Source organism: Aquarana catesbeiana, linkage group LG10 (genome assembly GCF_042186555.1).
Source record: "Aquarana catesbeiana isolate 2022-GZ linkage group LG10, ASM4218655v1, whole genome shotgun sequence".
NCBI lineage: Eukaryota > Metazoa > Chordata > Amphibia > Anura > Ranidae > Aquarana > Aquarana catesbeiana.
The window spans coordinates 78,462,960-78,488,264 of NC_133333.1; the positions used below are offsets into that span (position 1 = coordinate 78,462,960).

At 44.2% G+C, this 25,305-nt stretch overlaps 1 protein-coding gene across 1 annotated transcript in view; it reads left to right on the plus strand.

The window, feature by feature from the left end:
* The window catches only part of CNOT3 (CCR4-NOT transcription complex subunit 3), a gene marked incomplete in the record, with an annotated part of 468,179 nt that overhangs the window by 365,987 nt on the left and 76,887 nt on the right, over positions 1-25,305 (plus strand). The window contains 2 exon segments of the mRNA XM_073602305.1: positions 4,820-4,919; positions 12,648-12,843. Coding sequence (XP_073458406.1) covers positions 4,820-4,919; positions 12,648-12,843 — 296 coding nt within the window.

Below are 25,305 nucleotides of genomic sequence, written 5' to 3' on the forward strand. Positions count from 1 at the left end.
CCAATCCCTGGGTCTATCTGTTCTCAAATCAACCCTACCCACCCCAATTTACCCTGATTTCTTTTCTCTCCCTCACCCCACCCCCTCCTTCCCTCATTTACCCTAACCCTTCCCCCAAATCCTAAATGCTAGATTGTAAACTCTTTTAAACAGCCTTTATATTGACCACAGGAGCACATCTTCCAATTGACAGTCGCACCCCACTTCACCCTTCAGACCCTGTTACCCATCCCACTAATGTTTTTGTTTTCTCCTGGTATGCATACAGGCCTTATATCTATGAATGTCCTAACTTCTGTAAAGAAAAGTTTTTCACAGGCTTTTAAGCCAAGGTTGAACTACGTTTCCTTAATGCATGTCCAAAATAGGGCACTTGTTTGTTATGTTTATCTTGGACTTTTTCACCCTGCTCCCCCACATTTTTTGTGGGGGACTAAGTTTAAATATATCACAATGACACCCACAACGCATGGGTACTCATTACTGTTAAACAATAGCTATACTCCAGTGAAACGCCACGATAGGGGTTTCCCTCAAAAATCTCCTCTCTGTTTTTTGCTGATGCTGGGTCTCACCCATTCTAATCTTCACATACACCTTGATGTACATAACACCACTTGGCCATGGCGAAGGTCACTGCTTCCCCCACTTTGTCCATGCATGCCACATTGTGGATACCCCACAGACTACTTTGTGTCCTCTGGCAGGGAAATCTTTTCCCTCCCTCGGGACACCACCCTTATTTTTGAGATTTTATTTAGTTTTAAGCTACTCTGACTCTTCTCTTCCTCTCTCTACCTAACTCGTGTACTTATTTGTTACTCTTGTTTCATTTCACTCTGGGGCATCCCTGTGGTCATCTATCCTATGTACTACATCGAGATAACGTTCCCTACCCACTTCTATGGCCCCCTAAATGTTCTCTCTCAATGTCAAAGGGCTCAACTCTCCCAACAAAGAACCAAAACTTTTTTCACTCTCGCTTCTGTCGTTGCACACATTGCCTGCCTGCAGGAAACGCAACCCGATCAACCCCTAAATTCTTCAGCTCCTCTTACCCCCAAGACTACAGAGCATCTGCATCCTCTAAGCGCAGAGGAATCCTCATAGCGAGAGAGAAGGCCTCTCCCATTTAATAACCATAAATACCCACAAAAAGCCAGATGCCAATATACACACAACTCCCACCCCAGAAACTTTTTTCCTGAATTGATCATATATTTCTCACAGTAGGCTCTTCTCCCCTGCTTCTTTCCTCAACTTTACTTCCAATTCCTTGGTCAGACCACAACGTGGGCCTTACCACTCTGTCCTCTTATATCGACCCCCCCTAATAACAAATCTTGGTGCCTTAACAACACCATCCTAGCACACCCAGAACGCCGCCTTGAACTAGAACGGGCTCTCAAGAAATACCTTACCCATAATTCTACAAACGAGACCTTCTCACTGACCCTATGGGAAGCCTATAAGCTAGTCATTAGAGGGACCTGCATCAGTCAAGCTTCCCACCTCCGTACGGAGAAACGTCTGCTTCAAAAAACGCCTTAAAGAAATGTTCTATACAAAATCGTCCGCGTTCCAAGATCACCCAACTCCGACCACTAGACAAGACCTGGACAAAGCCCAACTAGAACTCTACCTATTCCCTACGGAATTGGCAGAGAGAACCCTGTGCAAATCCCGACACAAATTCTATACTAAGGCGAACAAACCAGACACCTTTTCTTGCCCTCTCTTCATAAGGCGGACCATACCCACAAACCAGTACGCCTAAAATTCTTGCGTGATACCTACTCCAGCAACCTCCTAAAAATACTACGTGAATTCAGCCATAAACAAACTGACTTGTATACGGCTTCCGGCGCATTTGACCAGACGAGAGCCAATAACCTTTTTTCTCAAATCAAACTCCCCACACTCTCAGCCGTTAATACAGAGAACCTGGATAAACCCATCACAGAAGTTCTAACGGCTATAAAAGCTCTCAGGCCAAACAAACGCCCTGGCCCTGATGGCCTATCGGCCACATACTATGAAAAATTTGCTGACCTCCTAGCGCCTATGCTAGTCAGTTCTTAAAGGGTTTGTTAACCCAAAAAAATAAAAACAGATCCTGTTGCCTTAAAGCATGTTATACAGTGCTTGTGCTGTGTCATTTGGACCCATGTAACTCCTAAAAATACCTGTCTGATCCAGCCTGGCTATACCCTTCCCTTTGTAAACTGACCACAGTGTACCATGGCTGATGAGCCCTGACACCGTGGTCAGTTTACATGCCTCCATCATCCACAGCCTGCTATCTTGTCTCCTCTCTGCTCCTGTGTCCTTCTCTCTCCCTCTACCCCTCCCAGCCTGTCTGCTCGTGTCAGCACCCATCAAACCCAATAAAGCTCCACTCTCTCCTCATATGTGACAGGTTCAAAAAGCATTACGGTCTACAATCTAACTAAAAGCCCCTGCTCTCCTTCCTCCAAATACCCTGCATTTTATCTGGCATGGACATCTCCATCCTCTTTCTTGACATGCTACACAGCAGGCTTGCTCCGTGCCCGCAAATTCATAAAAGCTGGGAAAATTCCATTCCCATCTCTGCGAGTCGCATGGTATTCCAGCAATGGAACTGTTCGCTATATTCAACTCACACTTTTTCACTCTCCTAATCCCATCTGACCATGCTGCCCCGCAGTTTTCCACACCTGCAAATCTCTGATGTATAGAAACGACTCTTAGAATCAAGAAATGCTAATCCCCCACCATCCTGCATTGCTAAATGGGAGAGGGTCCTCGGTCTCACTCTAGACCCTGTTAACTGGACCCACATATGGGTAGTCGGCCTCACAAAACATTGCACTAGAAACAAACTATAAAGTCCTCACCAAGTGGTATTTGGTCCCCGCAAGGATAGCAAAATTCCTACCACAATACCCCTCCCAATGTTTCCGGAGCTGTGACTCACCGGGTACACACTTAGGCTCTGAGGAAGAGGGTATACCTTCTAACCGCGTCAGCCAGCAGCGGCCCTGATGTCTTCTCCTTTGCCATCTGGAGACCGTCAGGTTTTAGGACTGATTGCCACGACTAGGTGGCTTATACAAGCGATATTTCTACACATGTTTGTGAGTAGTTTTTAGATTTTATTTTTATCAATAAATATACCTGGGATAATGCACAAGGCTGGTGCGCCCTCTTTTCTTTTTTTGTCACTATTAGGATATCCCCTATCTTGGAGGGCAGCAAGGCCAGAGTAACCATCCCTTGAACAATAGACCACCCGAACATCACACTGAAGTGTTTGCTGTATACACACTTGCATATATGGTGGGAATGCCCAGTAGTACAAGCCTTCTGGTCCGACACCTTCTGCACCCTTTCCATATTGATTGACACACACATTGCTCCGGACCCCACACTGGCGCTCCTAAACATAAAACCACCGACCATTACCCATCGACAGTTCAAATTAAGCCACCAGGTTGCAACGGCAGCTAAGCACACACTAGCGAGAGCCTGGAAAACCTGCACCCTCTGTGTTCCAGCAGCCCATTACAGAATAAGGCAAGCTATGATTCATGCCAAAATAGAAGCTGTTCTGTTGGATGAAATCCCCAAATATAAAAAAAACTCTGGAGTCCTTGGGTTGAACATTACTTTCCACCCAACTTTGACAATACTCTTTTACTTCCATAGAGGCTCTCGCATATGAGCGAGGAGCAACATACACAACACTCCCTAGATGACCCAGTCCCCCTGGGGATTGCTAGCCCTTCCCTGTTTTTTTTTTTCTTCTACCTGTCTCGATTCTCTACCTTTTTACTTCTCTTCTCTGTACCGAATATCCCCTCACATGTCTCTCTCCACTCTTGTGGTTTCCATAATAATATATCTCAGACCTAATCATTCCCCGGACCAACATCAACTGGCACTCAGGGCAAGACACAACCATCATATAATCTTTTTCAACCTCACTTCCCGGCCTATACATATTGCTGTCCAAAACAAGTATGGGACTCAGTTTTACTAGGACCGTCCCCATGGCTGGGGTGTCATTGGCCTGACAAACCTTGACCATGCATACTGTGAGGGAACTGCTCTCAATGTTGCACAATTGTTGAGAATGTTTTCTCTTTGGTTTAAAGAAGGATGATTGCACACATCTTTTTATGCCACAATGTTTTCTGACATGTTGATTGTACCGATGACCTATACCACAAATTTTCCTGTGACGTGCCTTTGTGTTCTTTTTTTTTTTTTTTTTTTTTTTCAATAAAATGCTTGAACAAGGAAAGAAATAGCAATCATTAACTGTTATGCCCCGTACACACGGTCGGATTTTCCGACGGAAAATGTGTGATAGGACCTTGTTGTCGGAAATTCCGATCTTGTGTAGGCTCCATCACACATTTTCCATCGGATTTTCCGACACACAAAGTTTGAGAGCAGAATATAAAATTTTCCGACAACAAAATCCGTTGTCGGAAATTCCGATCGTGTGTACACAAATCCGACGGACAAAGTGCCACGCATGCTCAGAATAAAAAAAAGAGATGAAAGCTATTGGCCACTGCCCCGTTTATAGTCCCGACGTACGTGTTTTACGTCACCGCGTTTAGAACGATCTGATTTTCCGACAACTTTGTGTGACCGTGTGTATGCAAGACAAGTTTGAGCCAACATCCGTTGGAAAAAATCCTAGGATTTTGTTGTCGGAATGTCCGAACAAAGTCCGACCGTGTGTACAGGGCATTAGACTGTTTACTCAGTATTTTAATTGAAAATAGAGGCATTTCAAATTTTGTATATTTTTTTTTCTGTGTAGGCACCTGAGCCCTTAAGTACACTGAAATCTATGGCTGAAAGAGCAGCTATTGCAACCAATTTAGAAGATCCAGTGCCTGCTATGCATCTGGCCGAGCGAGGTAAAGAAAAATCATTCTGCCCTACAAATATGCTTTGTTTTATGTATTTCAGTACAGTGATTTGTTAGTGTTTTGCAAGGCATTTTGCAAAGATTTTGTAAAGCTTACAGGTGATACTCGAAAAATTAGAATATCATGCAAAAGTTAATTTATTTCACTAATGCAACTTAAAAAGTGAAACTAATATATGAGATACTCATTACATGCAAAGCAAGACAGTTCAAGCCATTATTTGTCATAATCGTGATGATTATGGCTTACAGCTCATGAAAACCCCAAATCCACAATCTCAGAAAATTAGAATATTGTGAAAAGGTGCAATATTCTAGGCTCAAAGTGTCCCACTCTTTTTTTTTTTCTTAACTACCAGGATAAAGTGACTTTATTACAGAAGATCAGGGAAGCAGGGGAGGTTTTTTTTTAAAGGAGCAAAAATATAGTTTTACTCCGACTTCTCTCCGGATTTGCAGAGGCGTAGAGCAGAGTTTACCCAGGCAAAACGCAATCTACAAAAATTTAAGTTGCCCTATGCGCTTTTATATCCGGCAAGGTTGCGGGTTGCGGCTCTGGGGGAGACCCTGTTTTTTAACTCCCCTGCTGAAGTTGAGAAGTGGCTGGAAGATAATAGGGAAAAAATCACGAATTCCACGTAGAGAATGGGGGAAGATATAATAGGCCGGGGTATCAATAGGATGGCACGACAAGGCATTGGGAGGTACAGGGGCTGTATCTTTGTTTTTGTTTTCTTGTGTTCCTTAAGTTTCCACCCCTTCCTGCCATCTGTTAATGCTTTTTGTTATGGGGGACGGGAGGGGATGGGTGCACATAGCTATTTGTGTGTAGGGCGGTGTGGGGTTGTGAGTGGAAGATTTGGTGTAAAGGCTGGTGTTAGTGTAAGAGGTAACAGTCATGGTAAACCCCCAGGGGGTACACCTAGATAGGTGGGTACGGGTGTCAGGGGCGGAGGGGCATGGGGTGGGAGGGTAGGGGAGGTTAGGTGGGGAGGAAAGGGAAGGGGTGGGAAGATGGGAGGGAGGGGAAATAGGGTGGGTAAATCATTCCTTACGAACACTTATACCACTAGAAATTATAATGAAGGTATCCAGACCTTCACTTAAGATTATTTTTGCACATGCAGGCACTTTTTGTAGTAAATAGGCTTTTGGTTGTTCTACACGCACATGCAAGCACTGTCCTACGGCAAATTTATGCCCAAAGTAAGGCTAATATAGCCAAAATGAATACGTGGTTTAGAGGCCAAGTATGCATACACATGGAACTGTCATAATAGTCACTAGGAGGAGAAAAACTAGTTTTGGGTTAGGGATATATATATTAAATTTCTCTTATATCTTTCTGTTATATATGATTGTACGTGTTGGGGTAAAGGATATTCTTCAGTCTTTAGATGTTAGCTAAGACTCTGAAAATAGGATCCTGGAATGTCAGGGGCCTAGGTACACCACTTAAAAGATTGGCAGTGTTCTCTATGATGGAGAGATGTGGGGCTGATCTGGTCTGTCTGCAGGAAACCCACCTAACCAAGGAAACTATTCATCACTTACAGATGAAAAAATTTCAAACCAATTTCATGCGGTTCACTCCTCCTACAGTAGGGGAGTGAGTGTTTTGGTAAAGTCTGGGGTGAAGTTTTCCTGCAGCCAGGTCAGGATAGACGAGTTGGGTAGATACATCTTTTTATTATGTTCTATTGAAAAGGCCAGGTATGTGGTGGCAAATATATATATCCCTCCGCCCTTTAATCTGGATGTCTTGCTTAAACTGAATGAATTTCTGCTAGATAAAAAAGAGGTGCCGATTGTAGCAATGGGGGACTTCAACGAGGTTCTAGATAAAGGACTGGACAGATTCCCACTACGAAAATGCTCAGAGGACTCAGTAAGGAGTCGGTTAAGCTTTTTTCTGGAAGAAGTGGGATTACTGGATTTGTGGAGGGCACGGAACCCAGGTGTGCTGCAATACACTTGCTGTTCTGCATCATACTCTGTGCTTTCAAGGATAGATCTAGCCCTAGGAAATGATAGGGCTCTCCAGATGGTAGAAAAAATAACATACTGGCCAAGAGGCATCTCAGACCACTCACCTATGGTAGCCATTTTAAATCTTGGGGAGCCTAGGCCCCGGAAGTACTGGAGTATAAGCCCGTACTGGTTTGAAATTATTAAAAAGCCGGATGGGATACTTTCCTCCTTAAGGGAGTTTGTTGAGATTAATCAGGGAACGGTGTCCCCCTCTATGCTATGGGACGCCCTTAAGGCTTTTTTTAGGGGGGTCCTGATACAGCAGATAGCTACATTCAACAAAGGGGCTGGAAGGGAGGAGGAGAGTCTGTTGAGAGACGCTCTTGAAGCAGAAAATAACTATACTTGCAACCCAACCCCGGAGACGGAAAGTATCTGGCAAGAGAAACAACAAGCATATAAATCAGTGGTTATACAGAAAGCAGAAACCAGGCGGTTACTCCAAAGACAGGAATCTATGGTGGAGGGCGAGAGAATGGGAAGGACATTGGCTATGCTAGCAAAATCAAATGCAGCTCCATCCACGGTCCTCGCGATTAGATCCCAGAGCGGTGAGGTAGTATCAAGCACCTTAAAAATAGTACAAGCCTTCAGGGATTACTATAAAAAACTGTATTCCTCCCAGAAGAGGGGTAAGGAGGCCAAGATGGAGGACTTCCTAAGGGGGTTAGATATCCCCACCATATCACAAGAAGAAAGAGATATATTAGATGCCCCAATATCTATAGCAGAATTACACCAAGCAGTAGCAGGCATGGCAACCCATAAGTCGCCCGGGCCAGATGGTCTTCCAATTGAGACCTACAAACACTATGGTGAAGTGTTGATCCCCGAACTGCTGAAAGTTTTGGGGGGGGGGGCGCTTGAGGGGGGCCAACTACCTGCCTCAATGCTAGAAGCAACTATTATTGTATTACAGAAAGAAGGGAAAGACCCCTTGGATATGGCCGCCTATAGACCAATTTCTCTCTTATGCACGGACGTAAAAATTCTGGCCAAAGTGCTGGCAGCAAGATTGAATGGGGTTATCCATAAGCTGATCCACGAGGACCAGGAGAGCTTCATAGCCAATAGATCCACAAGCCTGAATATTAGAAGGGCGTTTTTGAATGTACAGACCCCAACGGTGAACGAGGGTTCGAGAGCGTTGATGACCCTTGATGTATCCAAGGCTTTTGATAGCGTGGAGTGGGGCTATATGTGGCGCGTGTTGGAGAACTTTGGATTCGGCCCTGCCTTTATAGGGTGGATTAGAATGCTATATACTCGACCCAAGGCAAGATTAAAAATTAACAACAAATTGTCGGACTGGTTTGAGCTGGAGAGGGGGACGAGGCAGGGGTGCCCACTCTCCCCTCTGTTGTTTGCACTGGCGATGGAACCCCTGGCCATTTCCATAAGGGGAAGTCGAGCGATAACCGGCTTCCAGAGAAAAACAGGCGAGGAAAGAATCGCATTGTATGCGGATGACATTCTGCTATTTTTGGGAGACTCGAGAAAATCGCTACCGGGAGCAATGAGGATAGTGGAGGACTTCGGCAGTTTTTCTGGCTTAGAGATAAACTGGGAGAAATCTGAGTTTCTACCGATAGACCCCATAAATGAGACAATAGCATGTGGTATGCCTCAGGTGGTAATAGTGGAAGCTCTGAAGTACCTAGGGATTGTCCTGACGAAGGACCCTGTTCTATACATTAGTAAAAATCTTGTTCCTCTATTAACAAAATTTAAACGAAAAATAGGAATTTGGAGACGCCTGCCTCTATCAGTTGCAGGAAGATGTAGCTTAATAAAAATGATATGGATGCCACAACTGCTATACGTCTTGCACAATTCCCCTGTCTGGATAGGCAAGAAGTGGTTTAAAAAAATTGATAGTCTCTTTAGGGAATTGATTTGGAAGGGGAAACAAGCCAGGATTCGTCTTGGAGTGCTCCAGCTCCCTACCCAGGAGGGGGGCTTTGCCCTCCCACATCCCGAGAGTTATTTTTACTCAACTCAGTTGCAGCAATTATTGGGCTGTGGGATACCGAAAGGAGGCACCCCTAATGGCAAGTTACTGTTGTTGAGCTCCACACATAATACAATTATTGAAGCCCTAGAGGCGGACGCGTTCCATGATAAATCTCCAACAATTAAATTGATAATCAAACTTTGGAAACCAGTTAAGAAAAAGATGGGGTATGGAGTCTTAACAGCTTACTCTCCTATTTGGAACAACCGTAATTTGCAGGAAGTTCTTAAGATAGGCATGTTCAGAGAGTGGGAGAAGCTTGGTATCAGTAAGTTAAGTCAATTATATAACGACTCTGGGTTAAAGAAATTTTCAGAACTGGTTAGGGAGTTTAAGCTTCCCCGGGGGTCTTTCTTCCTATATGTCCGGTTGGAACATGCCCTTAAAGCACAATTTAAAGCCCAGATTCCGAGATGGGAAGAGATGCCTCTATTTCAGTGCATAACTCAAATAACCCCCACTAGAGGGGTAATTTCAAGAATTTATGACCAATTAAGCAAATCGGTTAATAGCAGGGAAATACTCCTTGGGGTAAAGGCTAAATGGGAAGAGGAGGTGGGAGGAATGACCCAGGAACAATGGGCGAGAATCTTGGAGTTGGGAGCGCAGGTTTCTGTGACCCCTTCACAGAGACTCTCACACTTAATGCTGTTAAACAGAGCCTATTATACTCCTAAAAGACTTTTTAAATTTGGGAGAAGGCCCAATGACAACTGCCCCAGGTGTCGAATGACGGGAGATCTTATCCACATGGTGTGGAGGTGCCCCAAGCTGTTTAGATACTGGGAGGAGGTGACTGGGAACTTGGGAAATATTTTCGGTACGACAGTGGCAAAGGAGGCCTTGACTTGTATTCTGGGGCATAGAAGAGTGATGGGAGAAAGGTTGAGCACTACCTTAGCTGTCACGCGGGCCCTGTTCCAGGCTAGAAAGTTGATAGCACTTAGATGGCAGGTAAAGGAGCCCCCCACTGTGAAAGACTGGATCTCTATAATGAATGAAACCCTGGGTAGGGAAAGAATGGAGTACATAAAAAGGGGCAATCTTCAGAAATTTGAAAGTATGTGGAAGATGTGGATAGAGAAAGTGAAGCGTCAATAATAGCGGGATCGGCATAGGCACGGAATAGACTGAGGGATGGGCTTAATATAGGTATATAGGTAACTGGTATCCTTGCAGGCAAAGGATGCTATAATAAAGTGTCTCTGGATATGAACATTTTTAGTTAAATATATAGTTTAGTAGGGCACAGGATAAATATATAAGGAGCGGGTGGGGGGGGGGGGATTGGGGTATTGGGGCATAGGCAATTCGGTGCACAATGCAGGCTGGGTCAGTAGAAGATGGGCACGGGGAGCCCACAAGTTCATTTTTACAAACCTCTTTTTGTATTTTTTGTTGGTGTTGTTGTCCTTTTTCTTTCTCCTTACCGGTCCCCTCGCTCTCTAAACTGAGTTGGAAAAGGATGGGTCCCTTTGGTTATCGAGTCCTAGTTGGTGGGGCTTACGAGATGGAAGTGACAGAGGACTTGATGGTAAAGAGGTGTAATGGAATCCTTTGGTCATTATGACGATATAAAAAGCAATGAGAAAAAGTATAATCCACTATGATGTAAATATGAGAAGGCGACAGTTAATGAACATCAAACTGATTTAGCCCTCCAAATACTGTTTACTGATGTGGGAAAGAAAAAAAAAAAAAAAGTGTCCCACTCTAATCAGCTAATTAAGCCATAACACCTCCAAAGGCTTCCTGAGCCTTTAAATGGTCTCTCAGTCTGGTTCAGTAGGAAACACAATCATGGGAAAGACTGCTGACCTGACAGTTGTGCAGAAAACCATCATTGACACCCTCCATAAGGAGGGAAAGCCTCAAAAGGTAATTGCAAAAGAAGTTGGATGTTCCCAAAGTGCTGTATCAAAGCACATTAATAGAAAGTGACGTGGAAGGGAAAAGTGTGGAAGAAAAAGGTGCACAAGCAGCAGGGATGACGGCAGTACTTTCACAAAGAGTGGACTGAGGCTGTAAGTCAGTGCATCAAGAGCCACCATACACAGACAGGCGGATCCTGGACATGGGCTTCAAATGTCGTATTCCTCTTGTCAAGCCACTCCTGAACAACAAACAACGTCAGAAGCGTCTTACCTGGGCTAAAGAAAAAACGACCTGGTCTGTTGCTCAGTGGTCCAAAGTCCTCTTTTCTGATGAGAGCAAATTTTGCATCTCATTTGGAAACCAAGGACCCAGAGTATGGATGAAGAATGGAGAAGCACACACTGCAAGATGCTTGAAGTCCAGTGTGAAGTTTCCACAGTCTGTGTTGATATGGGGAGCCATGTCATCTGCTGGTGTTGTCATCCACTGTGCTTCGTTATGTCCAGGGTCAACACAGCCATCTACCAGGAGATTTTGGAGAACTTCATGCTTCCTTCCACAGACGATCTCTATGGGGATGCTTATTTCATTTTCCAGCAGGACTTGGCACTTGCCCACACTGCCAAAAACACCAAAACCTGGTTCAATGACCGTGGGATTACTGTGCTTGATTGGCCAGCAAACTTGCCTGACCTGAACTCCATAGAGAATCTATGCGGCATTGCCAAGAGAAAGATGAGAGACATGAGACCGAACAATGCAGAAGAGCTGAAGGCCGCTATTGAAGCATCCTGGTCTTCCATAACACCTCAGCAGTGCCACAGGCTGATAGCTTCCATGCCATGCCGCATTGAGGCAGTAATTGCTGCAAAAGGGGCCCAAACCAACTACTGATTGCGTATGCATGCTTATTCTTTTCAGAGGTCCGATATTGTTCTATGTACAATCCTTGTTTTATTGATTGTATGTAATATTCTAATTTTCTGAGATTGTGGATTTGGGGTTTTCATGAGCTGTAAACCATAATCATCACAGTTATGACAAATCACGGCTTGAACTATCTGCCTTGCATGCAATAAATCTATCTCATATATTAGTTTCACCTTTTAAGTTGCATTAGTGAAATAAATTAACTTTTGCACGATATTCTAATTTTTTGAATATCACCTGTATAAGGCCCCTTTCACACGGCGATTCGATCAGGTTTGCTTGTCAGTTTTTCAGGTGGACCTGGTCAGATTGCCCATGTATTCCTATGGACTGGCAGTTGTAAAAAGACCTGTGTTGGGTTTTCACCCACCTACGCCCAATCTGATCTGCTAAAAAAAAAAAAAGTGGGGGGGGGGGGGGGGGATCAGATCGTTCCCCTCCGTCAAGGAGGATCAGATCAGAAGACAGCCGGTCCATCTGCATAAACAGAGCGGGCACAAAGCTGTCATTCGCCCGCTCTGCTCAGCAGGGGAACAGCGGACAGATACCCTGCTGAGCAAAGTGGATTCCGCCCCTTGTAAAAGGAGCCCAAGAGTGTGTGGTGCTGCTATTGTGAAGCAGTTCAGATAATGACAGTACAATCATATAATTGCAGTTCTAAAATAAATTAAGACAATTTAGACAGACATATAGATTTGAAATTCTTTAATCTGTCTTTAATGTATTTAGTGTTAATGCAAAGACACAGTAGCTATTATCCAGAATCTGTAATTCATAAAAATTCTCAAACTTCTCCATGAAAATGTCTTGAAATTGCAACATAAATTAAACCTACCTTTTAAGCATAATGATTATTTGCACTTGTAGAAATCATCATCACACCTGCAACACAGCCACCTTCCAGCCAACCCTCAACACAGCTTACAGAAGTGAACATCCCTCTTTCACTGGGTGTGTGTCCATTGGGCCCTGTCCCACTCACCACAGATCAGCTTTACCAACAAGCAATGCAAGAAGCTGCATGGCATCATATGCCACACCCATCTGATTCAGAAAGAATACGGTAGGCTACATTTATTTTGTTTAGTTTTTCAATCTCTTATAATGGGGTTTAAATGTTTTTTTGTCCGTTAAGTAAGGGGTTGTTGTCAAAACAGGAATAGAGGGGAAAATCTTCCAATGGGGACACTAGTTCTGACTACCTGGGATTCCCTCACTTTTGAGGGATTTCCTCTCACTTCCTGTTTTGGCAATGGAATAGGAAGTGAGTTTAAATCTCCCCAATGGGAGACAGAGGAAAAAGAAACAGATTATAACCCTACCTTACTGTATTCATAATGAAGAATAAAGTTTTTGCCTTTAGTCTACTGGGCACCCTGGTTTAAAAAAGTCTGGTCTAACTTGAGCACACAAGAAAAGGACAGTACAAGAAGATGTACAACAGCATTTGTAGTGTAAATGTTTGAGTTTATACACCCTCCAAGGCATTACAAATAATAAATATACTGTCCCAAACGTGGAAACCATATTACTGTTAATAATCAAACACTATTTTTTTTTTCTATTGTTTCAGATTAGTCCAAGAAAAACTTTTAAATAGCTATTGTGTAGCACCAAGGCTATAATCGGCCTTAACAGAACCTTTCATTACATTTGATATCATTACATTCACATACTACACAAAAAGATTACAATAATAAAACGCAAATTGTCTATTAAGGCTGTGTCCTTCTCCTATTAGTTCTGTTGCATCAAACTATATTAGACTGGTTGATGCCAATTTAGTATTAGCTAGAAACTAAACAAAATTAAAAGGTCTAAGGTACCTTTCACACTAGCTGACTCCAAAGTTGCACGATTTTCAGTGCAACTTTGGAGTCTGACTTTGATACAACTTTTGAACCCTCTGGCATTGAAGCCGTTTCAATGTCGGATCGAAGTGCAGGAACCTTATCTGAAGTCACAGCGATTTCAGTAATGTCAATTGGAACGGCTCTCATAGAGATACATGGCATTTCGCATCTTCTGCGACTTTGGGTCTCACAAGTCAGATTCTATGTCTCACAAGTGTGAAAGGAGCCTTAGTGGGGTATCATTACATTTCCCTCTTAGAAATAAATGGCTAGAACCAAAAAAAACACATTGTCAAAAACACTTTACACCAATATGACCCGTTACACAAAACATATGGCCATTGTTTTGTTGGGTGCATGTCTATTACCAATATTTAATGAACTTATATCAATCAATAAATTAGTTAAACCACGTGTATTTTCATTAAAGGACATCCATTATAAGTTGTCATTAATTCACCATGGTTGAAATGACATGCAAAATAACATTTATAATATATTCATCACATTTGTGCACAAGTATTGTATATCATCATATCCATATCAATTTAACTATCTCAGCCTCTTTTATCCAACCCCAACTCTACTGATGTTGGAAACTCTTTAACTTCTAGGTACAGATCTGGCTCCACTTAAAAACTTAAAAATCCTTAGTGTTATATTCTAGAATGTTACACTTAATTACATCCCTGGCCAAAAGAGTTTGGAGAATGACAAATATTAATTTTCACAAAGCCCGCTGCTTCAGTTTTTTTTTTTTTTTTGTCTGATGTTACTATGGTATACTGAAGTATAATTACAAGCATATCATAAGTGTCAAAGGCTTTTATTAACAATTACATTGTTTGTGTACAGAGTCAATATTTGCAGTGTTGACCCTTCTTTTTTCAAGACCTCTGCAATTCCCCCTGGCATTCTGTCAATCAACTTCTGGGCCACATCCTGACTGATGGCAGTCCATTCTCGCATAATCAATGCTTGGAGTTTGTCAGAATTTGTGGACCTTTTGCAGAATATCTGTCTGTCCCTGGTGTTTTTCCTGAAGAGAAGTGTCTTCTTTGCTGTCCTTCTTGACACCAGACCATCCTCCAAAAGTCCTTCTTCTCACTGTACGTGCAGATGCACTCACACCTGCCTGCTGCCATTCCTGAGCAAGCTCTGCACTTGTGGTGCCCTGGTACCACAGCTGAATTAACTGTAGAAGACGGTCCTTGTGCTTGCTGGATTTTCTTGAGTACCCTGAAGCCTTCTTAACAACAATTGAACCTCTCACCTTGAAGTTCTTGATGATCTGATAATGGTTGCTTTAGGTGCAGTCCTAGTAGCAGCAATATCCTTGCTTGTGAATCCCTTTCCAAAGAAATAATGACTGCTCGTGTTAACGGTTAACGGACGAAGAACAATGATTTCAAACACCACCCTCCTTTTAAAGCTTCCCATCTGTTCTAACTCAAGCACTATTAGAGTGATTTCCAGCCTTGTCCTTGTAAACACTGACACCTGCGTTAACGAGAGAATCGCTGACATTATGTCAGCTGGTCCTTTTGTGGCAGGGCTGAAATGCAATGGAAATGTTTTTTTGGGGGGTTAAGTTCATTTTCATAGCAAAGAGGGTCTTTTGCAATTGCAATTTATCTGATCACGCTTCATAACATTCTGGAGTATATGCAAATTGCCATCATAAAAACTGAGGCAGCAGACTTTGTGAAAATTTATATTTGTCATTCTCAAAACTTTTGGCCAGGGCTGTACAATCACCAATAAAGGACAATACAAAGTTGTAATCATTCACTATTGTCCCATTGCTGTTAAGTTAAAATGCTCTTAGCTTGGTCACAAATTTAGTGAGTGGAAATGTAGCGCCAGTGAAAAAACAGTGCTAATAAACTGTGCAAATACATAAACATGTACATAAGTGAATAAATCTATACGTGAATAAGTTCCAATTGTGAAACAATGAAAGGACAACTAATAAGTCCCAAGTGGGTCAGTCCATAGGAGTAGTGGGTATACCGCAAACAAAGGATTGTTCGTATAGGGAACGACTGAGGTTGTATCCGTGGAAATGACAACAACACTGAAATAAGATTGGATACTCTTACCAGAACCAAGGGACCTGGATGTCAGCGACACCAGGTCAGCCAGGCATGGGTAACCGAAACCGTGGTGCAGCAGGAACGGTCCAGGGGATCCTGAAGGGTCATTCGATGAGACCAGAACAGTCAGCAATGTACTCAAAGATCCAGTACTCTCTCAATAGAGTCAGTGATGAAACCAGCCACTGAGCCATGGATGACCAGATGGAGAGGTCAAACAGGCTCATAGTGCAGAAGATATGCAAAAAAGAAAAAAGCTTCCAATGGTGCAGATCAAAAAAGTTGGGTTGTTTATTTTCCATAAAAACCAGCATACAGATAAAATGTGATCACGCATAAAAAGCAATATGGGGACGGGCTTGGTTTCTCCGCTCCCCATATTGTTTTTTATCAGTGATCACCTTTTTATTTGTATGCTGGTTTTTATGGAAAATAACCCAACTTTTTTGATCTGCACCATTGGAAGCTTTTTTCTTTTTTGCATATCTTCTGCACTATGAGCCTGTTTGACCTCTCCATCTGGTCATCCATGGCTCAGTGGCTGGTTTCATCACTGTGACTCCATTGAGAGAGTACTGGATCTTCGAGGACATCGCTGACCGCGGTTTTGGTTACCCATGCCTGTCTGACCTGGTGTCGCTGACATCCAGGTCCATTGGTTCTGGTAAGAGTATCCATTCTTATTCCAGTGTTGTCATTTCCTACGGATACAAACTCAGTCGTTCCTGGCTCCATATACGAACAATCCTTTGTTCGCGGTGTACCTGCCACTCCTTGGGACTGACCCACTTTCGATTTATTAGTTCTTTCATTGTTTCACAATTGGGACTTATTCACGTATAGATTTATTCACTTATGTACATGTATGTTTATGTATTTGCACAGTTTATTAGCACTGTTTTTTCACTAGCGCTACATTTCCACTCCCTTCCATTCATTAATTTTTGTCACATTCGTGTGCAGCTGTTTTTTTTTAATTTTTTCTCTTTACAGGGTAGCGCAATAATTATTTGCACCTGGTCACAAATATAACCTGTTATAACTCTACTGGTCGACTGACTTGTGCTGATGACCGCCATTAGGGGAGTGCGACACAGTTTTGTCAGGTGGTGCTTAAATTGTACTCCATACCTTCTCTTTTCCATGCCTATTAGGCTGGAATAGAGAGCTAAATATTTAAATGAATATAATAACCACTGCTTTTGCTGACTTTCCAGAAATGTAAAAGGGTGTCAGCCCCAGTCAGCCATTTTCCTTTCTTTCCTTTGTTTTAAATGATCCTATGATTTATACATTAAAAATTATTTAATTTTAGTTAGGATTAGTTAAGATTTTATTTTGCAAAATATTTAAACATTTCCTCGTGCCTTATAAAATACCTCACATCACCTAAATTTGAACATACACAAATTATATTATACATTTCTGAGATGGTACTACTTAAAGTCAAAAGATAAACATTTCACTGCATCATGGGGGAAGGGGGGAATCTGCAAGCTCTTTCTCCCTCTCTCCTTCACACAATCACAGAACATGCAAGGGAGGGGTAAATTTTACAGACACCTTTGCCACAAATGATTTTTCGTTTAATTAGACTAAAACACATACAAACTGTCTAGTAACAGAGGCTTTCGGTTTTCTCTTATACAACTTTACAGAAATTTTGCCTCAGTTTCAGTATTTTTAACCCTTATGATATTAAACTTCCTTAGACCCACAAACGTAAGTAGCACAACTCATTTTACAAACATCCATATTTGGTATCGCCGTTCTGTCTTAATTCAGGTAATATTGTCACATTTACCACAGACAAAACAACATGCATTCATCATGTCTTCATACAAGTAACATTTCCTTATCATTGGTCAGCTAAAAACAAAAGTCAGCATGAAGAGCTCAATGTTTTTAGATTTGAACATACACTCATTCCTATGTTACTGCAGTAATCATAGTCTCAATGCCAGCACGGGTCAAATTGTCTTCTGCTCATAGTTTCCAAACCTCAAAAGAACAATGGTATGAGCACCAGTGCAGGGCCACTCCTTGCCTAACACGATCATCAGCACATCTGTTCTAGATCTAAAAAAAAAAAAATCTAAGTTTTGCATGGCTTTCTGGGAGTCCCGTTTAAGCACACAGTGGAAACATTGGACCATCTACCCCCTTTGCTATATTTATCCAGTTTAAATTAAACTGCAGATTTAAAATTTTCATGCATGAGCTGCTTTGTTTGTCAACAGATGAGCTTAGCTGGTTTGGCCTTCTTAAAGAGGAACCTGCAAGTGGTCAGCCATAACCCCAGGTATTTTTATTTTTTCAGCCGGCGGCAGGCTTTCTAATTGAAATCGGTCCGAGCGGCTCATGAGCTTCTGGAACGCTTTCCATAGTGGCTGGAGGGGACTGAGGCAGGGTGGCCTCTCTGTGCCAGATCACGTACCTAGTATGTGATCTGACCTATCCGGGTCTGGGGCGTGCACATGTGCCACCGGCAACCTGCTCCTGCTGTGATCACACATCGCGGGAACCCAGCGACAGGGAACCGCAGACTCTTATGTTCACCAGGACCCACCGATTGTGCAGTACACAGGCAGAGCGGTGATCTGCCGCCTATATAAGCAAGGCGGATTGTTCTGTCAGTAGGGAAGGTATTGAGCCTTTGTTTCTGCATAGCGAAAGCACAGACTAGGCACACAGTTAACCCTTTGATCGCCTCTGATAACCCCTTCCCGGCGGTCAATTGTCATTAGTACAGTGACAGTGCTTTTTTTTTTTTTTTTTTTTTTTTTTTTAAAGCACTGATCAATGTAATTAGTGTCACTGGTCCCCAAAATGTGTCGGCGTCCGATTTGTCCACCGCCATTACAAGTAAAAATAAATAAAAATATCCCATAGTTTGTAGACACTATAACTTTTGCGCAAACCAATATACGCTTAATGGGATTTTGGTTTTACCAAAAATATGTAGCAGAATACATATTGGCCTAAATTGATGATTTTTTTCAGTTTTTCTGGATATGTTTTTTTTTTTTTTGTTTTTCAAAATTGTCAGCCTTTTTTTATTTTATAGTGCAAAAAATAAAAACCGCAGAGGTAATCAAATACCACCAGAAGAAAGCCCTATTTGTGGGGAAAAAGGACATTTATTTGGGTATAGTGTCACATGACCACGCAATTGTCAGCTAAAGGGTAAGTTCACCTTTACAGAAAAAAATCTATAAGGTGAACTTACACAGGACCCCCTCCTCACACCAAATCCAACCCCCCCCCCGACCTGGATTGCGGCGATTTCCCATTCTGAGCCCCAGTATAGCTGCATCAGGGGTACAGGGCTTAGAAATCCCCGCAGCTGAATCTTCAAAACGTACCTCATCAGGAGGGACATTTCAGAGCATTCTAATTGGTCGGCGCCGCCCACCAATCAGAATCCGCCTGGCCCGTCCTGTCAGCGGGGAAGAAGTTGTGTGAATGCCGAGCGGATTTCTAAGCCCTGGACCCCTGAGGTGGCTATACCAGGGCTCAGAACGGGAGATCGCTGTGCAATAGGTCAGTGGGACTGGGGGGGGTGAGGAGGGGGTCTTGTGCAAGTTCACCTTACAGATTTTTCTGTAAAGGTGAACTTACACTTTAACGCAGTGCTGTATTGCAAAAGGCCTGGTCATAAAGGGGGGGGGGGGTAAATCTTCCAGAGAGCAAGTGGTTAAAGCAAAAGATCAAAAAAAAAATTCCGTTTTTAGGACGGCAACACATGAGACGATGGGCTCCTCCCTACAGGAAACACAATCAGTTTACAGCTGTTTAAAAGGCCCCACCTTACCCCATGTCCTCAGTATTGATTGTGTTTCTCCCACAGCAAAATGTTTTGTTTTTTTTTTCCATTGACCAGAAGACTAAGAGTCGGATGGTACCCCTGTGAGCCAGGTTCAGGAATGCCAGTGAGGGCTGCGCTAACCTGCCGCCTCAGAGCTTCTCACAGGTCGCCCCCACTGTATTGTGCAGGCGGTTTGGGTGTAGCTAAGATCACCTGCCGTTGCACGCCACTCAGCAGCTCAGGTCTCCTCCGTCTTCTGTTCTGTGCAGACGTCATTTTTCTGGAGTTCAGATGGTGTAAAGACACCAAGGGGAGGACGTCATGCGATTGAAGTCTCACTCTGAGCCGGAGTTTCCGGTCAGGGCAAGAAGATGGTGGAGCACGCCCGTCGTGACCCAGGAAGTGGGTTTGAAGCGTGGAGGAGACGCCAGACCTGCATGGCTGCGGAGGCCTAAGGATTCCTGTTTGCACCAGGACTCGGCAAGCTGCAAGGAGCTGAAAGTCTGCCATGACCCACCTCGTGGAAAAAAAGGATAGAAAGGCAGCACAGGTGGCTGCAGGCAAGAGCAAGTCGAGGCTGGGTAAGTGCCTTTTACCTATTATGGGGGGGTGACACCAGGCTAGCCCATAGTTGTCCCTGGTATACCCCCATGCTCTCACCTCTGGGGATAGGGGCCCGCAGCCATGTTAAAGGGGACAGGAAGAGTGACTACTGATTGTTTCCTCTACTCTTGCAGATTCCCTAAGCGGAGTTCAGGAGGTCTCTGATAAACCACCTTCTACATCCACTAGCACTAGTGCCTCTAAAAAGTGCGGTAATTGTGGGGAAAGATTGTCTAAATCTCACACCAAGCCTTTTTGTTGTTGGTGTATTAACAAACTGGCTAAGAAAGAGGCCTCAGGATTAATAAAAGATTTCCTTAAAAATGTGCAGGAGGAAATGATGGACACTATTCAGTCTTTCTGCACCTATGCAGCCACCTCCCAGGTAGTAGTCTCAGAGGAATTCACCCCTAAAGAGGGTCCCTCCTATCAGGACAAAGTATCTTTTTGCCTCTATTTCAGGGACTTCCCCCGCTTCAGGCCAGGGAGGAAGAAGAGATGGAGGATACCAAAATCCAGGAAAAAATCTGAGCCCAGTTTAGAAGAGGAGGCTGATCCAGGTCTGGATAGTGATGTGGAAGATATCGGGCTAAACAGACATCTCTTTGGCTTGGAGGACTTGGAGGGACTCCTTCAGGCTATCTATGCCACTGAAGAGATCCCTAAACCAGCTAAAGAAACCTCTGCACAAGATAAGATGTACAGGGGGTTGGTGAAAAACCAGGCAAGGGTATTTCCCCTACACCAATCTTTGAAGGATTTAGTCCTCCAAGAATGGGTGTTTCCTGAAAGGAGTCTGTTCAAAACCAAGACATGGAAAAGAAGGTTCCCCTTCAAAGAGGAGGAAGTGGAAACATTTGTAAAGGTCGCTAAGTTGGATGCCGCTCTTTCTCAGGTATCGAAAAAGTCTGACCTCTCCTTTAACCACTTCAATACCGGGCACTTATACACCTTCCTGCCCAGGCCAATTTTCAACTTTCAGCGCTTTTGCAATTTGAATGACAATTGCGCAGTCATGCAACACTGTACCCAAACTACATTTTTTTATCATTTTGTTCCCACAAATAGAGCTTTCTTTTGGTGGTATTTGATCACCTCTGGTGTTTTTATTTTTTGCACAAAAAATAAAAGACAGAAAATGTAGAAAGTTTTTCTTTGTTTCTATTGAAATTTTTTGTAAATAAGTAAGTTTTCTTCTTCAGTGACGGGCACTGATGGGCACCGATGAGGTGGCATCGATAGGCGGCACTGATATGCAGCACTGATGGGCACTAATAGGCGACACTGATGGATACTTATGGGTGGCACTAATGGGTACTTATGGGTGGCACTCATAGGCGGCACTGATGGGCACTCATAGGCCGCACAAATGGGCACTCATAGGCGGCACTGATGGGTACTCATGGGTGGCACTGATGGTTGGCACGGATGGGCACTGATGGTTGGCACGGATGGGCACTGATGGTTGGCACGGATGGGCACTGATGGTTGGCACGGATGGGCACTGATGGTTGGCACGGATGGGCACTGATGGTTGGCACGGATGGATACTGATGGGTGGCACGGATGGGCACTGATAGGCATGGATGGGCACTGAGAGGTGGCACTGATGGGTGGCACTGATGGGCACTGAGAGGTGGCACTGATGGGCACTGAGAGGTGGCACTGATGGACACTGAGAGGTGGCACTGATGGACACTGAGAGGTGGCACTGATGGACACTGAGAGGTGGCACTGATGGACACTGAGAGGTGGCACTGATGGACGCTGATGGGTAGCATTGATGGACATCACTTGCCTGTACTGATCCATAATGTTGCCAGTCAGTGCCCATTTATGCACTGATTGGCATGTATTAGGCATATTTTTTATATGTGGATGGCCATGGGGTACATACCTGGCCATCTACATGCTGGGGGCTTCCCTGGTGGTCATCTGCGGGGGGGGGGCGGCTGCGCCACACACACACACACACACACACACACACACACACACACACACCCCCGTCAGCAGAGCCGCCGATTTGGCTCTCCTCTACTCAGTCGATCAACGGCTCTTCCTATTTACATCGCGATAAGCTGTGATTGGACACAGCTGATCACGTGGTAAAGAGCCTCCGCCAGAGGCTCTTTACCGAGAACGGTGTAGCGGTGTGTCAGACTGACACCCCGCACCACCGATCGCTGCGATGCGCACCCCCACGGGCACGTGGCGGCTGTTATCCTGACTGGACTTCATATGACGCCCAGTCAGGATAACTAAACCACTCCCCGGCCGTCATTTTGCTATAGGCCGGGCGGGAAGTGGTTAAGGATGTAGGGAACATCCGGGATGCTATGGATCGCAGATCAGAGTCCCTGTTGAAAAAAAGCATGGGAGGCGAATTCCCCTCTATGGCCCCAGCCTTAGTAGTAACCTGCATTGCCAGGAACGCCTCTCATAGGGTAATAAATTTTAAGAGGTTCTGGATTATCTTTCAGTAATAGGAAAGGCTGTAGATTTCCTGGCAGATGCGGCTGTGGATTCAGTGAAAGCCTCAGCCAAAACAGGTGCCCTGATTAACTCGGCCAGGAGGGCCATATGGGTTAAAGCCTAGGAAGTCGATCTTCAAAGACCAAACTGTGTGGTCTCCCCTTTGATGGGTCCTTGCTGTCTGGGCCAGGCTTGGATAAGGTTTTGACCAAGTCCTCAGAAAAAGGGAAGACCTTTCCTGTCAAACCCAGACGGGAAAGGTACAGAAATTTTTTCAAGGCCCCTCGGGACAAAGTCCGCAAAAATCCAAGAAAGAACCCAACAGAAGGTGGGGGTATGGTAGAGGTAGGCAAAAGTTTATTTGCTCTTTCCCTCTGCAGGCCAAAATATCAGCGTCCAAGTGATGCCAAAATCGAGGTGGGGGCAGGCTGTCTCATTTTATCTCCCAGTTGGGGAAAATTTCAGACAGTCCATACATTATCAGTTTGTATCAGAGAAGGCTACTGCCTAGAGTTTTCATCAAAGCCCCCGCCTATGACTACGCTAATGCTGCGTACACACGATCGGGATTTTGGTCGGAAAAAGATATGATGGCTTTTCCAACGGGATTCCGCTCAAGCTTGTCTTGCATACACATGGTCACACAAAAGTTCTCTGAACTTTCGACCGTCAAGAACGCGGTGACGTACAACACTACGACGAGCCGAGAAAATTAAGTTCAATGCTTCCGAGCATGCATCGAATTGTTTCTGAGCATGCGTGATTTTTTGCATGTCCGAATTGCATACAGACGATTGCTTTTTCAGATAGGAACTTTTTCCGACCGAAAAATAGAGGACCTGCTCTCAATCTTTTGCTGGCTGGAATTCAGAAGATCGGCTGCCCAGAGATAGACCACTTTGCCAATCAAAAGAACAGAAAGGTAAAGAAGTCTTTCTCTCTCTGTCAGGAAATAGTCAGAGGGCCTGGATGCCCTAGCACAGAGCTGGAATTTCAAGTTGGCTTATGCCCCCCCCCCCCCCCCCCCCCCCCCCCCCCCCGCCACTGATTCCTCAATTCATTCAGAAACTTAGCCAGTCCTTGGGCCTATTCCTCCTAGTGGCTGTAACCACTAGGAGGAATAGGTTTGCAACCTAGGCTAGGGCTTGGTTTGCGACTTTGAAGGTGCTGTCAGTAGCACCTCCCTGGAAGCTCCCTGATCTTCCAGGCCTTCTCTCTCAGGGTCCGGTGCTACACCCCAGACCAGAGTTTTTTCACCTGGCGGCCTGCTTAGTTAGTGCCAGATCCTCAGGAATAAGAGTTGCTGAGACAAAGTGATAGACACTCTCCTCTTGAGCAAGAAGCTGGTAGCATGGAAGATATACTCTAAAATATGGGAAATCGTTTGTACTTGGTGTAAACGAAAACAGATTGTTTCCACCTCTGTTCCTGTCATCTTAGAATTTCTTCAGGATGGAATAGAGAAAGGTGTGGCTGTCAACACTCTTCGAGTACAAGTGGCAGCTCTTTCTGTTTTTCTTGATGCTAGAATAGCAAAGGAACCTTTAAAAGATTTTTGGTGGCCAGAGATGGGGCTACCCCTGTCACGAAAGATAGGTTTCCTGCCTTGGGACCTAACGAGGGTACTAGAGGCTTTATCTAGACACCCCTTTGAACCTTTAGAAGAAGTTTCATTTAAGTTTTTTGACCATAAAATTAGCCTTTACTTTTGCTATTACTACAGCTAGAAGGGTGGGGTCTATCCATTAAGGAACCCTTTTTGCCGATCCTACCAGATAGGATCACCCTTAGGTCAGATCCTTTGTATCTGCCTAAGGTGTCATCAGCGTTCCATAGGACACAGCTAATAACCCTACCATCCTTTTGTGAGAACCCAAGTGGGGGGGGGGAAATAATTTAATTGTTTAGATGTCAGGAGATGCCTCCTCACTTATCTACAAAGGGTAAAAGAATTTAGGAGATCTGATCACCTTTTAATCCTCTTCTCTGGACCAAGGAAGGGGACTTCAATCTTCAAAATGTTCAGTTTCTAGGTGGATAAGGCAAGCCATTACAGTAGCATAGGAAAGCTCAGGTATACCTGCACCAGCAAAGTTGAAGGCACACTCAACTAGAGCCCTGGCAACCTCCTGGGCTGAAAAAGCAGGAGCCTCCTGGGAGCCAATTCGTAGCGCAGCCACCTGGTTCAGCCAAGATGCCTTTCTGGAGCACTACCGAGTGGAGGTTCTTTTGCAGCAAGACCTAGCCTTTGGTCTAAAAGTGCTACAGGCAATGGTCCCACCCTAGGCCCGCGTATTACTTGATTATCCTCTGATGTGTTGCTGTCCTGGAAGGTGAGATGAGAAAACCGACGGTTAGACTTGCTGGTAACGGTGTTTCTACGAACCTTCCAGGACGGCAAGCCTACTTCCCGCCCTGTAAGGCCCCATGTACACAGGACGCTGCTAAACGTACGTTCAGAGGCAGTTGGACGCTTTTTTCAGCTGCCCCTGAGCTCATTCAATGTTATCCTATGTGACCATGTACACAGCCTAGTTTATTGCCGTTTTTAGGCAGTTGCATTTAACAGCGTTTCTTTGAAAGCAAAAAAATGGGTTCAGACACCGAAGATTCCCAAGTTTCAGACGCCAAACGCGGCTAAATGCGGTACCGGTGTTTAGACGCGTTTTCGTTTATAAGCGTTTTTAAATATA